At 43.2% G+C, this 14,847-nt stretch overlaps 1 protein-coding gene across 4 annotated transcripts in view; it reads left to right on the top strand.

Annotated features, from left to right (window-relative positions):
• The window catches only part of CUNH2orf76 (chromosome unknown C2orf76 homolog), a 14,752-nt gene extending 3,868 nt beyond the window's left edge, over positions 1–10,884 (top strand). For 2 of the 4 annotated variants that reach the window (XM_019553858.1, XM_019553859.1), the window contains exons 3-6: positions 1,180–1,230; positions 6,830–6,867; positions 6,997–7,078; positions 10,681–10,884. In XM_019553858.1, coding sequence (XP_019409403.1) covers positions 1,180–1,230; positions 6,830–6,867; positions 6,997–7,078; positions 10,681–10,757 — 248 coding nt within the window. In that variant the 3' untranslated portion in view covers positions 10,758–10,884. Of the gene's footprint in view, positions 1–1,179; positions 1,231–6,829; positions 6,868–6,996; positions 7,079–9,124; positions 9,182–10,680 lie in introns of those variants that run through there. The other 2 variants (XM_019553860.1, XM_019553861.1) reach the window with 2 other exon arrangements.
• Positions 10,885–14,847: the final 3,963 nt, after the last annotated feature.

The raw sequence follows: 14,847 nt of genomic DNA on the forward strand, positions 1-14,847 counted from the left end.
CCTTCGGGCGGGGGGCTGGACTCGATGATCTTCCGAGGTCCCTTCCAGCCCTAATGTCTATGAAACCTATGAAATCTATGAAAAGGTATGTTTTAATGAAGTGGGGAACAATCTTTTGCGTTCTACAGCCTCCCTGAGTGCCACTCTGATCCCCTTTCCCTGCCTGATCTGCTCTGCTTCCTGCCCTATCTGCCACTGTGGTGCTTGTCCCCTCACTAGTCTGCACCTGCCCCACTCCGACCATGGGCTGTGGCTACGTGGGGGTGCCAGGCTCAGCAGAGGACAGCAGTGACAGTGGGTTTCCTCTTTCTGCCCTACACACAGGCTTCCCATGTCGCTTACGGCAAGTTTGCCACAGGTTGGCCATTCCTGCTTTAATCCAGTGGTGTTCAAACTTTTGGTTCTGTGGCCAGATGAGGGACATGGGCCTATGGGCTGGATCAGACCCAGTGTGCCAGAATTGTTCCCAGGGCCCTGCACTGTCTCTTCCTGCAGAGTTTGGGCTCCAGGGGTCCCACACCAGCCCCATCTGGTCCCATGTGCTGATCACACACTCATGGGGAGCCATGCAGGTCAGATCAAGCCTGCAGGGCAAGGGTTGAGCACAACTGTTTTAATCTGTATTGTAGTGTGCTTTGAATGATGATTTTGAAATGAATTTTAAAAAACTCACCTACACAAGGCCTCATCCTACAGGGTGCTGAAACTCCAGGAATTTCTGATCACCCCAGCCTTCCTTTTAAATTTGTAAGAGTTGAAAGGTGGAGTTGCTCTGCACCACACAGACTAGAGCCCATAAACAGGGCTTCCTTTTGTGAGTTGTTTAATGTGTCTGTTTTTACTGAAACAATTCATGTAGGATGTCAGTTTGGATGCAAATGCACATGCGTTTGTACGCTAGAGAATACAGGAGACTCCTGACAGAGCTTTGGAAGAAAAGACCCTTCATGTTTGCACCTACAGTTATTTGTGGGGTTGGTCTTGTTGAAATTAGTGCAGCTCCCCTTACCAACTACACTGGGGGTTTTCAAGATTTGGGCCCAATGATACAGATCAGCTTTTGATGCTAAAGCAAGACTCCTGTTTTGATAATCTTTTGTAAAAGAACAAGTTCAGCATGCATCCTTCCTGAAGTAGTCACTGAGGTTTTTTTTCACTTAGTCTTTTTACTTTTAATAGATGTGTCTTCAAGAACAGGACTTCCACCTCCTTTCAGAAATTACAAATATGGTATGTTTTTGGATTGTTTTATTCTTTAGAAAATGCATGTTGAGTTTGCAGTTTAATGCATTTACAGTTATTGCCAGCTAAACATATAGCAATTTAGGACTAGCTTTCTGGAATATGCATAGATATGTGCCTGTGTGTCCGACTGCAGCTGTGTCCAATCAGCCGTTACCTTTACATTGTATGTCTGTGCATAGCATAGCCATTATTATGAATTTCTGTATTCACTTCAGAATTAGGCATTGCATTACACATTCTGCTGCTAATTGACAAAGGCATATTTTGAGTATTAATTTTTTATCACTTTTATAAGTGCCTTTTAACTCTGTTCCCATTCTACAGAGCCACTTGTGACCTGCCATGCTTTGAAACCACATTCCTCTGCGTGCTTATGCATTTCAATATCTAGCTACTAATTGTGAGGTCGTGAGGGATGGCTAAGCAGGAGCTGAAGGCATCGAATGTAAAATGCTTAGATTTATGTACTTAGAGAATTTACATAATAAATATTAAATAGGAGGAGGAGGAGAACATGTATAAAGGTGAATAGGAAAGCTCTTCAATACAAATTGACAGAATGAAATAGGTTGAGGTAATATTTAACTCTGAATCGATGCTCCAATGTAAAACTTCATAGCTGCAGGTTTTCTTTCTATAAAGCCTGGTGTAAGCAGGTGTAGAGTGTCTTAGTCTGAATAGAATCTGTTTTCTGCTAGTCCATACTTACCCTCTTTCAGGGATCTGGCTTTGATGGTAAATCTGAAGACAGTAATACGTATCCCCTGGGAGTATGAGAGAGACAATTCGGGAATTAGAGTGTAGACTGCTGTATTTGTGCCGGTATCTTCTGTTAGATATCTGTATCTAGACACACACACACAATCTCTGTCTTCCCCCCCCCCTTAATTTTGACATTGTATTTAAGGATTTAAAATTCTAGTGATGCAGTGGCATCTCTGAGGTGCTATCCTTTACCTCTGTTTCTTCCTTTATTGGTAGACAAAGGAGATGTGACCTATAATTCTGTTGCTTATGCTGTGTAGGTGGCATGTCCCTGGTGTTATCCTTGCCTCATATTTGCTCGCGGTACTCACCATCAGATCATCAGTTTAGATTTGCTTTTGGACAGCTGTTACTTGTGGATCTGAACAGTCCTGGCAGCGGCAGTGCATGTGGGTACCGAGAGGTGCAGCAGTTGGAATCCTGTGTTACTAGCTCAGCTGTGGCCTCTTCTAAGTACAGAAGTGCCAGCTATGTTGAGTTTTCTTGTAAAGAATTACAGTTGAGATCCTGATCCTGACTGAGATCCTTTCTTCTTAGGTCTGCCCTGGTACCTCTGCTTCTTTACAGGTTCTTGCCATTGTTCAGGTCCATCATCTACGCATCCCCTATGGTTTTGTCCTTAGCCTATCTACAAGAAGGAAATGTACAGGTCTTGCTGTTTCTCTCTGCATGCCATTGTTGTCTGCACAGGGTATAAGGTGTGAATTAAAAACAAGCAGAAATCTTATCGGGGATAAGGCACAATGCCGCTGTTTTATCAGAACGTAAAACATATGACATGAAAAAAAAAAAAGAACAGTAAGGTTATCAGCTTCACTCATTCCCATACATACTTATTCATTCGTTCATAGAAAAAAAACAAGCACACACACAGATAGTCAGACCTGTAAAGGTTGCCAAATTCTAAAGATGCTTGGATCAGTCTGGTGGCCGGCCAGACTGATCACAAGGAATGGAGTTAGGTCTTGTTGGACGTGCCCAAAACCCATTCTTGCAGGTGGATAGACCCAAAGCCTTTTCTTTGTGTTCATTCTTTATAGTGATAGCTGTCCATACAAGCAGATGGATTCTGCTGAGTCAGACGCAAAGGTCATCTTCCTTGTCCTGTTGGCAGGCTGGGATTGGTAGGACATGATCTTCTGGCCTTGTTGTTGTCTGCAGTCTTCAGGGAGGGTCATTGCTTGTAGTCGGTCTTAACTGCTGACTTGACATCGCCGCAACTTTTACTTGTTAAACCACAGAAAGCTATTTTCACCTGCTGGAGGACTGTCTTCCTTCATGTTGTCACATACATACATCATTCATTCTTTCATTACCTCTTTTCAAACATGCCAGGCATACCACAGACCTTACATAAGCATTTTTCTTATACCAAATTTAAGTTTTAAAATCATGAGACAAATAGGTCAAATATATTTATGCTGAGCAGTAGAAAATTTAAAATAGATGGTTAATTCCAGAAAAATAATGACTGATTAAAATATTATGGAAAATTAAATCATAACAAGATAAATTTTAAGACACATTTGGATGCTTATCTTGCTGGGATCCTGTAATCCCTGCTGACTTCCTGCCCCTGGGGCAGGGGGCTGGACTCGATGATCCTCTGGGGTCCCTTCCACCCCAAATGTCTATGAAATTCTATGAAATTTATCTTAATGGATAAATAATTCATTATAAAAAATAGCCATATAAGCAATTTTAGCTACTTCAATACAACACTATCACAAATGATTCCTTTTTCTGCCTCAACTCACGTGGCCAGGACTCTCATCCAGGTCCTGGGTCTCTATTATCTTGATTACTTCAGCTTTCTCTTTTCTAGACTTTACTGTTGTAGCCTCATTTTCTGATGTTCAGTAAAAATATGGCCATCAAAGTCATCATCTTGACTGTTATCTACGATTAACCTGTCTTCTTCCATGTCCTTCTGTTGACACTCTCCCTTGGGTTCACCATACTGTACATGCTTTCTTCCCCTTTCAGAACCCTGTAGTTCCTGCCTCTGAGTCCATCTTACTGTTTTATCATTGACTTTGATTGTGCTCCACAAATTATGCCAAGTTGGCAGCCTACTTGCTTCTCTCACAAGCACTTCTCCCACATATATATGGGACAGTATGGGAGAAGCTCCACAAAGTGGCAACCTAAGTTATCTCTGTCATGATGCCTGCAGAAAACAGCTGCCTGATAATGGCCAAGCAGGCTGTGAGTAGTGCTTGGTGTTTCCAATTGGTTTACTATAAATCATGCACAGCCAGTTTGCACTAACGGGTCCCCCCTCCTTTTTCCTGTTTGTCTTGGGCATATCTTATATGTGGTCGACTGTAAGCTGTTCAGGCAGAGGCTGTCATTTGCTACACGTTTGTATTGTATCAAACATGGCAGAGACCCAACCTCATGGTGTCTTCTAGGTTCTACCCAATGCAAATAGCAGTTAGAGGCTTCATTTGAGTTGATTCTTACTCTGTCTTCTATGAGTGTTTTCATTTCTGGTCTTGGAGAGGTCTGTTGATAGAAGACACAAAGTAAGACTTATGAATGTGATCACATGAGACTAGGCAGGACATGGGCAGATCTAGAATTTCCCAAAGGAGGTGCGGTGCACCAACCCCTAAACCCTAGGAGATGGAGGCCAGATGTGGCTGTAGCCCCTGAGCTGACAGGGGAACTGGGCAGAGAGTGGGTATCTGAAGGGTGAAGGGAACCAACCTGCTGCCATCACTGACCCTAGCTGACCTGGGGCTTGGGGGGCGCCTCACCTTGCACCCTGCTCTGGCTGCAGGGAGCAGCTGTGCACTGAGTGATGCTAGTGTGCAGGTTCCTCCTCCTGGCTCTTGTTCCTGGCGCTCTAGTTCCCCCACACCCCCAGGAGTCCCTGCTTGCTGGGAGGAGGAACCTGTGTGTACTGCTATTGCTATCTCTGTGGCTGGAGCAGGTCAGGAATGGCCCTGGGGCACCCCACGCGCCTGTGTCCGCCAGCAGCAGTGGGGAAGGTTCCTCCTGCTTCCAGTCAGTGGGGGCCATAGGGGTGGGGATATCAGGGAGCAGATGCAGAAAGAGGAAACCCACTACCACTGCTGTCCCCTGCTGAGCCTGGCACCCCACAGCCACATCCCACAGCTGGAGTGGGGCAGTTGGAGCTTTGGGGCTCCCCCTGTGTCCAGGTCAGCTGATGACTGCAGTGGCAGTAGCAGAAAGGGGGTGTACCTGCACTGCTGCACATCCTCCTCCCTTCCCCTCTCCCATCCATCCCTGGGCAAGGGTCAAATGGGTAGCTAGCCAGAGGAAATGAGGCTTTTACCAGGATGTAGAAGAGAGACCCAGATTTTATCTGCCATGGGGAGCTGAGGAGAAGCTTTTCATTAGGGCAGATGGTGAAATGCCGTGATGCTTGCTGTTGGTGGTGAAGCCATGAATGAGTACAATTAAGCAAGTAGATTGGAGACTTAATGGGTTGGGGAAAAAAAAAGGTCAGATGGTGAAATTGCGCTAGGACTTGAAAACCAGTAAGCAGATGTTGGATTGTACTTCTTGGCATACAGAGCTGGCTGAGGTCAGTGAGGATCCCTAGTAATTGTCGCGTTTGCATCCCAGTGATGAAGGCCTGGTACATTTTCAGTGTGATTGTTTGCAGTAGCTCTGTGTAATATAATGAGATTCCTGTAAGTGCTGCCTGATGCACATCTTGCTTTTGAAAGAGAGAATTCGGTAGTATGGCAACTGGACTTGCATGCTAAATCTGCTCCTTTAGTGACCTTTATGGTGGGAGAACAGGTGCTTCAACTTTCCTTGATACCATAAATAGAATGCATGAAACTGGCTGGAGTGTGCATGTGTTAAAAGCATGGTGAGAAATCTTGAAATCAGAATCCAATCTTTTATGTACTGGAGAACAGACCCTTCAATTGCACCAGACCATATTTTTAGCTGTCTTGAATCCTTTTCTTTGTAGACTTTTTAAACATATAATTTTCTGCTAAAACAATGCACATGAAGTGAATAGGAAATGAGCTGGCAAACAGCATTGGGTTTTTGTTCTTTTTCTGAAGAAGGATCTGTGTCCTAAATTTGATTTTCTTCAAAACATAGATTCTTTGGAATCCTGGCTTTGCAGCTCCTTTCTCAGCCCTGCTCCCTGTGTGGGTGTTTGCTCCTCTATGCCTACTTTTGGTGACAAAACACTTTCTTATTTTTTCCCCACGGTTGCTAGCACAGTAGACCTGACAAAGCTACAGGAGAGCGAGTTGTATTTCTTTCCTTGCGCAGTCCCACTCACTAAATTTCTATTAGTTTCTGTGCATCTTACCAGAGAAAAGTTGGGTAGGTATTCCTGGGGTCATGGAATGAAGACAGTGGGATATCAGTGGCCCAGCATAATTCTGTGTTTAAACGACTCCATTTCGTAATATGAAAAGCAAAATGGAGAATGCTGTGTCCTCATCGTGCAGTGTTTGGTTCCTATGAATGTGCCTGTGGTTCAGCTTCCTGCTTGCAAAGTTGCTGAGGGCTTGCATCCCATAAGTGCCAGATCCCAAGAGTGTGGCTCTCCACTGCAAAGTGTGCCTTGCAAAGTGGCCCTGAGAACTTGTGGCGCGCCCCAATGCAAGGTTGTAATCACAGGACTCACGGTAGGAGGAGTGGTCCTTGCTTTTTCCCTTTCTTTTGAAGTGAGACCATTGAGGTCGCTTTCAGCTCTATCGTTCCATGATTTTAATGAAGTTCTTGAAACATAACAAAGGTACAACCTGCAGTGCAGTTTTTGTGGCCTAGCTTGCCAGGCAAACCACATCATGGAGAGCCTTCTGTTTTCTTTCAGATACAATGAAGATTATTCACCAAGCACACAGATCTAAGGTATGTAGCCTCTTTCTTTCGTTGTTTTGTGTGCATTGATGCAGGAAGCTTTCTGTGCTGTTTGACAACACCATGACAAGGCTGATCAAACTCACATTTATCTTTATATCCACATTTACTTATTTCTAGACCAATGAACTTGTAGTGAGTTTGGAAGATGATGACAAACTCATTTTGAGAGATGACAGCACTTTGAAAGCAGCTGGAATAGGTAGGTAGTAGCAGGCATCTGTCTGTCTCGCGAGACAATAGAATATGCCGAGTGAGACATCAGCTCACTGAACATAATCCTCACTTGAAAATAAAGTGAAGCTGGGGTGACTTTCCAAGGCACAAAAACCTGGGCAGCGTATATGGAGACACTGAGCTGCCCACGCGCCAGTGTCCCCCTCTTAGGCTTACTGGTTTAATCCAAAGGAATGGCAGGTATCTACGTTTGGAACCAGCTTGGGTGCAGGAGCTGCCAGACCAAAGCAGCACACCGACTAGAGGTTATTCTAGCACGCTTGTATTGACTGAAGGCGCTGTTCATTGTGCTTGTCATCATACTGATAACTGAGTGATTATGTTTGGATAGCCTGCTGAAAAGTAAATGCTATTCCTCATGCTCTTTACACTACCTGATAATTATTCAGGGAAGACGGGGGGGGATAATGTACATTCAAATCATTGGGCTGAGGGCAGCAGGTAGCTGCACTCCCAATGTTCAGAATGCAAATTGTGATTTTTAGAAAGTATGCTCAGAATTCTGCTGAGAGTAATTTTAAATGATTGACAGATAGGTTATTAGTACCATGTCTGCTTAGTCTTATCAGTAACATTTAAACTGATGTTTTGGTTAGAAATTTAAGTAGTGGAACTAGTGTGGAATAATGAAATGAGATTAGATTTGTTTAATGTGCAACACAGTGTGCCTGATAATCAGGGAAATGACTAAGGGTAGGACAAATAGTATCATTTAGAAAATGTGCCAAACATGGCATGGAGTTGAAAACTGCCCTGATCCCTTGTACTTTGACACGAGAATGCACATGGGTCACGTCCTGTGATGATAATGTAAGGAAATGCCTGCCTGTGACAGACCGGACGGTCACTGGATGTCGCTTCAGTTCCACACAAATGGAGCTGAGCCATTATGTGGCAGCAGAGTAGTGAAGAGGCCCAGTTGGTATATTGGACTTGGGGCGCTTACAGGTTTAGAACGAGATGTACCTAAATCTAAGACAACACAGTCTTACTCTGTGGGTGAAATGACACAAGTTGGTACAACTGTGAGAACCTGCTGGACGCACACCTTGCTGGGATGATTTGACCCCAGCCGTCTTTCCTGCCCAGAGCAGGGGGGCTGGACCTGATGATCTCACGAGGTCCCTTCCAGCCTGAAACTGTGAAAAACCCATTCAGCCTTAGGCCATTTATCCTGTCCCTTGACCAGTGAAGGATTTCTTTGGAAAGTATTCTTTAGGTTTTTGTCTGGCTTACTCTAAAATGCTTTCAGCAGTGGAGTTGCCTCCACTACCTGAGATAACTAACATACATTTTTACTACTGGAAAAAGAATTAAATGGTATCTTAGAAAACCCCTCTCTTAATTTGTTTCTGTGACTCCTGGCTGCCTCTCATTAAGCCACCTTCAATGATCCCCCTTTCTCTCGTGGTGTTGACACTTCTCCAATGTATGGAGTTATCTCCAGGGGAAGAAGTATCTCTTACTATAAGTTTTCACTGTGCTGAGCAGAATTGGGCCCTCTCAAATGCCTCTGGGCATTACTGTAATATTAATAATAGTCATTCTTAGCCTTCCCTCCTGAATTAGACTTTTTAACTCAAAAGAAAAGCTGTCCTTTGGGAAGGCTGGTTTTGGCATTTTGAAGACTTCAAAGTCTTGTGAATTTTAATTTATTGTATGGCTTATTTAGCGATGAGTCTTATCATGTCTAAGACCTAAGGGACTATGTAGGCTAATGGTCTAAGTAAGGGGCAAAGGGGAGAGGGGCAGATATCTCTTTAAGAGCTGACTGCGCCCAAGACTTTTCTCTTGCAAAAGATATTGCTGACTTATTTGTACATACCTGCCTTTGACCCTGGGCTCATAGAGCTAGCAGTTACAATAATTCTGTGTTATAGAAACACGAGTAAGTTGTTTTTTAAAAAAAATTGGGATCCACCAACAAGTTTGAATATTTCTACAAAGGGGAGGAAGGAATGGATTAACCATGGGAGAAAAGGATTAAAATAGTGTTTCTATAATTATTCAGGCTACTTGTATACCAGTCACAAATGCTGACCATTTGTCAGTGCCTGTCTGTTGCGTGTGAAAAATGAAGTTCTTGCTTTGTATGATGGAAGACAGAACCTGGTACGTGTCAAGTCTGAGGTTTTAGAAGAACTGTTCTTGAATCCTGCTGTATTACAGTTAACCTCTGTGTGAAAAGCCCTCTACCTCTGCAAGTGGGTGACTTAGAGTAGTTAAGTATTTTGTTAAGATCTTTGTAGTTCCTGGTTTTAGCCATTAAAGGTAGATTTGAATTTCTGGTCTATAGTAGAAATGCAACAAAGTTGTAAACCATGCAAGTGAAAGCCAGCATTTTGTGGCTTAGTCCTGGAGCTGAACCTGTTCCCATTGTAATTGGGTGAGTCGTAAGCCTCCCAAATTCAATTAGGGCAACATTTGCTGCAAAAAAATCCCACTGACATTTCCCTTTAAAAAGCCAAGGGTCTGATTCTGCTGAACTCTCTCCTAGATCTTAATGAGGTGGCTTCTAGCCCTTGGCAGGGTTGGGCTGGGAAGATGTTAAAAAAAAAAAAAGAAAAATAAGGACATTAAGCCAAGTATTCTTAGGAAATCCTCTGTGGTGGCAATTATTATTACAGCTATTTGCTAGGAAGCAAAGTTAATGCGTGCCTGTTTGGAGAGCGGGGTGTATGATAATAAAGTGTTCAGTATTCATTGCAAAAAGCCTTGTCTGTTTCCCAGTCAAGCTTCTAAAACCCCTCCTGCTCTTTTTCATGACAGGCAGACTTCATTAACTTCAGGTTTAATTTAAAAAATGAATGTGGAACTTATTGGCTCAGCACCTTAAAGAATTCCATGTTTAATAATTGTGAAAGCTTTCCATCAGATTTGTCTCCTCTCTGAATTAGTAATGTTGCTGACTTATTGTTTTAGAAGAGGAAGTCCTTGACCTACTGGGTTGAAAGAATTGTGACTGCTCTGAACCTTTGTGGGTCCTTTAGCTCTGCCGTATCCCCTGTGAATAATTAGAGGTATTTGAAGGTATTGCTGGAGAAGCCAATTTGTGTCTTTCACTTTGCATATTGTTGAAGCCTCATGAATTAATCATCAGCAGGGCAAAAAATTAACTTCTTCAGACACATATTTTGATGGGTCATGAGGGAGAATGTAAAGTGATCTGTAAAATATTCTACTGATCCTCTAAGTATTAAATTATTATACCTACAGGCTAATTTCAGAAAAAAAGAAATAGTTTTTTTCTTTCCTAACTGAATACTGGGCAAGCATTTTCTAGCATTTTAAGGAGTAAAAATGCAGTCTCTTAGTTTGCTAAATGTATGCAAATGGTTTTTGGCTAAATAAGTCATGCAGATATTTACAGCTACCTACAAAAGTTATCTTTATTTTTAACCAAGCTAAGTCACATCCTCGACACTGGAGTCTTATGGAAAAAATACCAGGGGAGCAATTGCTTTAAACCAAAAAGGCACCAAATGCCCTTTCAAGCCCTAATTACAGTAGGGCTTTTGGTGGTTAATTTATTTGGCAAATTTAATATATTTTTTTTATTCTTTTCAGCAAATGAAACCGAATTAGCATTCTTCTGTGAGGAAGATTACAGAAACTACAAAGCTAATCCTGTTTTGGCTTGGTGAAGATCCCAAGGAACCTGGTTTTTTAATTTCATTTTCTTGTGCCTGTTGTAAACTCTTTATTTTGCTGCAATCGTGGTTTGGTGTTTTTTTTTTTTTTTAATGATCAATAAATCTCAGGATTGCTCCACAGGTGTTGCAATTCCCTTATTATAGACATTCATTTCTTTCAGGATGCTGCAACTGAGAGGGGAAAAAATATATTGACCCAAATGCGCTTTCCTTTTCTTATGGTTCCTTTTTTCTCTTTTAACATTTCAGAATGTCGGGAGTGTAAATGATCTCTGACCTGTGACATGCACAGTCTGTGTGCGAACCTACAACAATGGATTTTGCACAAGGGATGTTAGATATGTATGGAAATTGTACAAGGCAGATGTAAATCCCATCAGAGTGTTATCCTTTCTTATGAAAATGGAAACTTTTTATGACCAAATCACTGGATACTTAAAAGGGCTTAGCTAGAGAATCTCTACCTTACAAGTAATGGCTTTATTCTACCCATTTTATGTTCAGTCGGCTTTGTTTGAGTGGTGCAGACTGATTAGAGTTTTGTATTCTTCACTGGTGAATGCTTCCCTTTATATTCTGTATCCCAGCCCCTTTTAGTGTGATGAAACAGGCAAATGGCTGTTTGGAGGCTTTTGTGTCTGAGGAGTAGCCTGCCTGGTTTTTTAGTGTTATTTCATGGAGATGTCGCGGTCTACAAAGTAGCAACCCGGCTTCTTGTAAGACATTAGTATGCAGAAGCAGACTTTGCGCATTCCTCCAAATGGATTGCAAACGGGTGGCTTCAGTACTGAAATAAAGCCTAAGTCACTGCATTTCCTGGGATATCTCCATAATTGGGAGTAATTCTTTCCCCCTCTTCTGGAGATGATTACTTCCAGGTAGTTCCTGGTACTGCTGTACTCTCCTGCTGTGCCCACCAAGTCAAGACCAGTAATAGTCCTGTCATGCATCACTGGGAGAGCTCTTCCTAGCAAGTACCCACGAGCTGCTGTTTGGGTCCTACCACCCCAGATGCATAGATTGCTCTTGGTGTGATAGACTACAGCCCTGGGTCTTTCCCTCGTCATGCTTCCTGGACATGGGCTCTGTCTGTTATCTTTTCCCATGGTAATGGGATTTCATAGCCCAGCTTCAGGGCCCCAGGACCAGCACTGCTCCTCCAGGCGTCCCAGTGGCTTAAGCACACCTTTTTCTCAGGGCTTCAATCCTGTGAGCACTTTGAGATTTTTTTTTTTTTAAGGACAACAGATAGCAAAAGCAGACAGACACTGTGGCTTTGCAGAGATGTCTAAATACAGCATAAGCAAGGTGGAGAATCAGGGAAAAAAATAATAAAACCTTGTGTGCATATCCCTGCCTCAGTTTGCTTACTGCTCCTCAGGCTTAGGGCAGAGCCCTCTGGATCTCTCTGCTGCAGCTCATGGCTGTTTCTCCAAATTACAGAGTCTTTCTTGTGTGCAGCTAGTTTATGTCTTCCCAAGTGGGTCTTGGGACCACCCTGAAATGAAACCACACTCATTTCTTGCTTTTTCTTTCATGATCATGTATCTTGTGTTTAGGAGCCTGTTTGAGTCCCCCTACCCATCTCATCCTCTTGTGCTTTTAAGATCCAGCGTTAACACCTGACTATTTTGTTCTCCTGTTTGGGGAGTTCCTGTAACCTTTCCAGATAAACTGGGACTAGCTTTCCTGCACTTTAGTAATCCTGTTGTCCCAAGGTGCTCCCACTTAAATGGGAGCTGTCAGGGTTCATGACCTGCCATTATTCCTGGTCCATGAGCTGTGTGACAGTGCTGACAGCTAACGCTACATTTCACATACACTGAGGCATTCAGTGCTGCAGCACTTCTAGCAGTTTAGGGTTCTGGTTGATGTTATATGGTTGGATTCTCGCATCATCCCAGAATGATTAGCTAAACTTCCTCAAAGGGAAGAGTTAATACTGCTGTAAGGCAGTGACACCGCTTTGCCTCTGCTGTACAGTAGCACAATTGAGCCTTTTATTATGCTCTCACTAAATGCTTTGTATGCCAGACTCTTTCTGAAGTACTGCTCTACTGGTGTTTTTTATCAGCTCTTTTAAACCACATTAGTCTTTCCAAAAAAAAATTACAGAAAATCACCAACACTTACATTGTTCAAAAGCAGAATACTGGAACAGGATAAGGGAGCCTGGGCGATGGACAAGGGAGCCTTTCACCACTGCACGCTTGTTAGATTCTGGATCAGTTGAGTGCCAAATAAAAGTTGTTGGCATCTATTTCTCTTGGTAACCAATGTGAATTAGAGGTCTCTGTCCAGCTTCTTAGGATATGAGGCCTTCTTTTGATATGGAGATCATCATATTTAACATGTGAGTTTTATCAGAGGCCATGAGCTGGATGGACATGGTAACAGCACTAATCACAAAGGTGGCTTCTCTAAGGCAATGAGAGGTAACCCCTATGAATTTTACTTGTGCTTTGTTATTGGGGGAATATTTACTTATATCAGGGGCGGGCAATTATTTTGGGCAGAGGGCTGCTTACTGAGTGTCGGCAAGCCATTGAGGGCCGCATGACAGGCAGCCCAGGGCAGATTAATATTAATTTTCTAAATTTTTTAAGGGCCCCGCGGGCCGGATAGAATGGCCTGGCGGGCTGCATCTGGCTCCTGGGCCACGTTTTGCCCACCCTTGACTTACATGCTTTCCTTTCCAAAAAAGGTGTGCTTAAGCCGCTGGGACGCCTGGAGGAGCAGTGCTGGTCCTGGGGCCCTGAAGCTGGTTCTTTTCCCATGGTAATGGGATTTCATAGCCTAGCTTCAGGGCAGTTTATAATAAAGACAGAGGGTGTGTCTACACCAGATGCTAAATGCGCAGTAGATGAATTCTACTGTGCATTAGTATGTCACAGCAAAAGCTGTGCTAATGCTCCATAAAATGAGTCTACTGGACATTAGCATTACTAAAAAGGTGTGCGTCAGCACTAGTGTGCAGTAGTGCCAGTTACTGCACATTCAGTTGGTACCTGTTATTACAGGTACTAAACTTAATGCACCTAATGCACGTGTAGACATGCCCAGAATAACTTATGAGGACTTGCTTTTCAGAGTTATTTCCTGTCCTCTGTCCCTAGCTCTGAAGTAACATATAAAATAAAGAGCAGTAAGTCTTTATTTTGGGTGGCTTTTGCCTTAAGTCAGCCTGGATGGTGAGATGAATTAAACTTTCTGCTCTATGGATCAGAGAGATGGCTGTAGGTAGGGAGAAGAGAGTTTGGAGATACGGTATGGAGACAAAAATGGCCCTAGAGGGAATGGAAGTGGTATTAGATGCTGGCATGGGTAGGAAGGCAGCTGTACCAGGAAAGGGCTAGTTTGGGGAGGAATCACCAGTGCGAGCAAGTGGTGAGGTGCAGTGGAAACTAATGGAATCCATTCTCCGTTACTGTTGGGTCAGCTGGATATAAAAAAAGTGCCCTAGTTTTCACACATTTGTTTCCTTCAGTAGTCCCTTTAAAATGCATTTTCAGACTGTGGCTCTGCAGGCATCTGGCTCTGACACATTTCACTTCTGGTATTCAGAGTATGTTTTATTTTTAATCTGAAGTTAGTGATTCTTACAGGCTAAAGATATTGCTACTGTGGATATGTGTAATAGGTAAGATAAATTCTCCCAGTTGTTTTTGGCTGAGACTCCTCCTTGGGAAGGAGTCTTGTACCATGACAGGGGCTAATTACAGGAGTGGCTGAAATCACTTTGGTTTAGAAATGAACTGCTAGTATTGAGCAAGCCCTGGTATGGGCTGAAAGCTCTTTCTTTGGAGCACAGCTCACAACCCTCTGGTTAATTTTTTTTGGGGGAAAAAAAGACATGCGTGTCACCTTCTGCACAACATTCATCACTGCTCAGAAGCAGCTGTGGATTCCTGTCCTCGCAGAGTGGCAGGGAAACCATGGCCCATGATCTTAAAGGTCAGGGATTAGGAATGAGAATGAAGGACACGTTATACTTGGCTGTGCTTTGTTGTACTGGTAAGAGGGTCCTGGGCTTCCACTGAGGTCAGTGGTGTAAATACTTGAACCACTCGCTGCAAAAGTT

The sequence above is a fragment of the Crocodylus porosus genome, unplaced genomic scaffold, assembly GCF_001723895.1.
Source record: "Crocodylus porosus isolate Cpor-Errol unplaced genomic scaffold, CroPor_comp1, whole genome shotgun sequence".
NCBI lineage: Eukaryota > Metazoa > Chordata > Crocodylia > Crocodylidae > Crocodylus > Crocodylus porosus.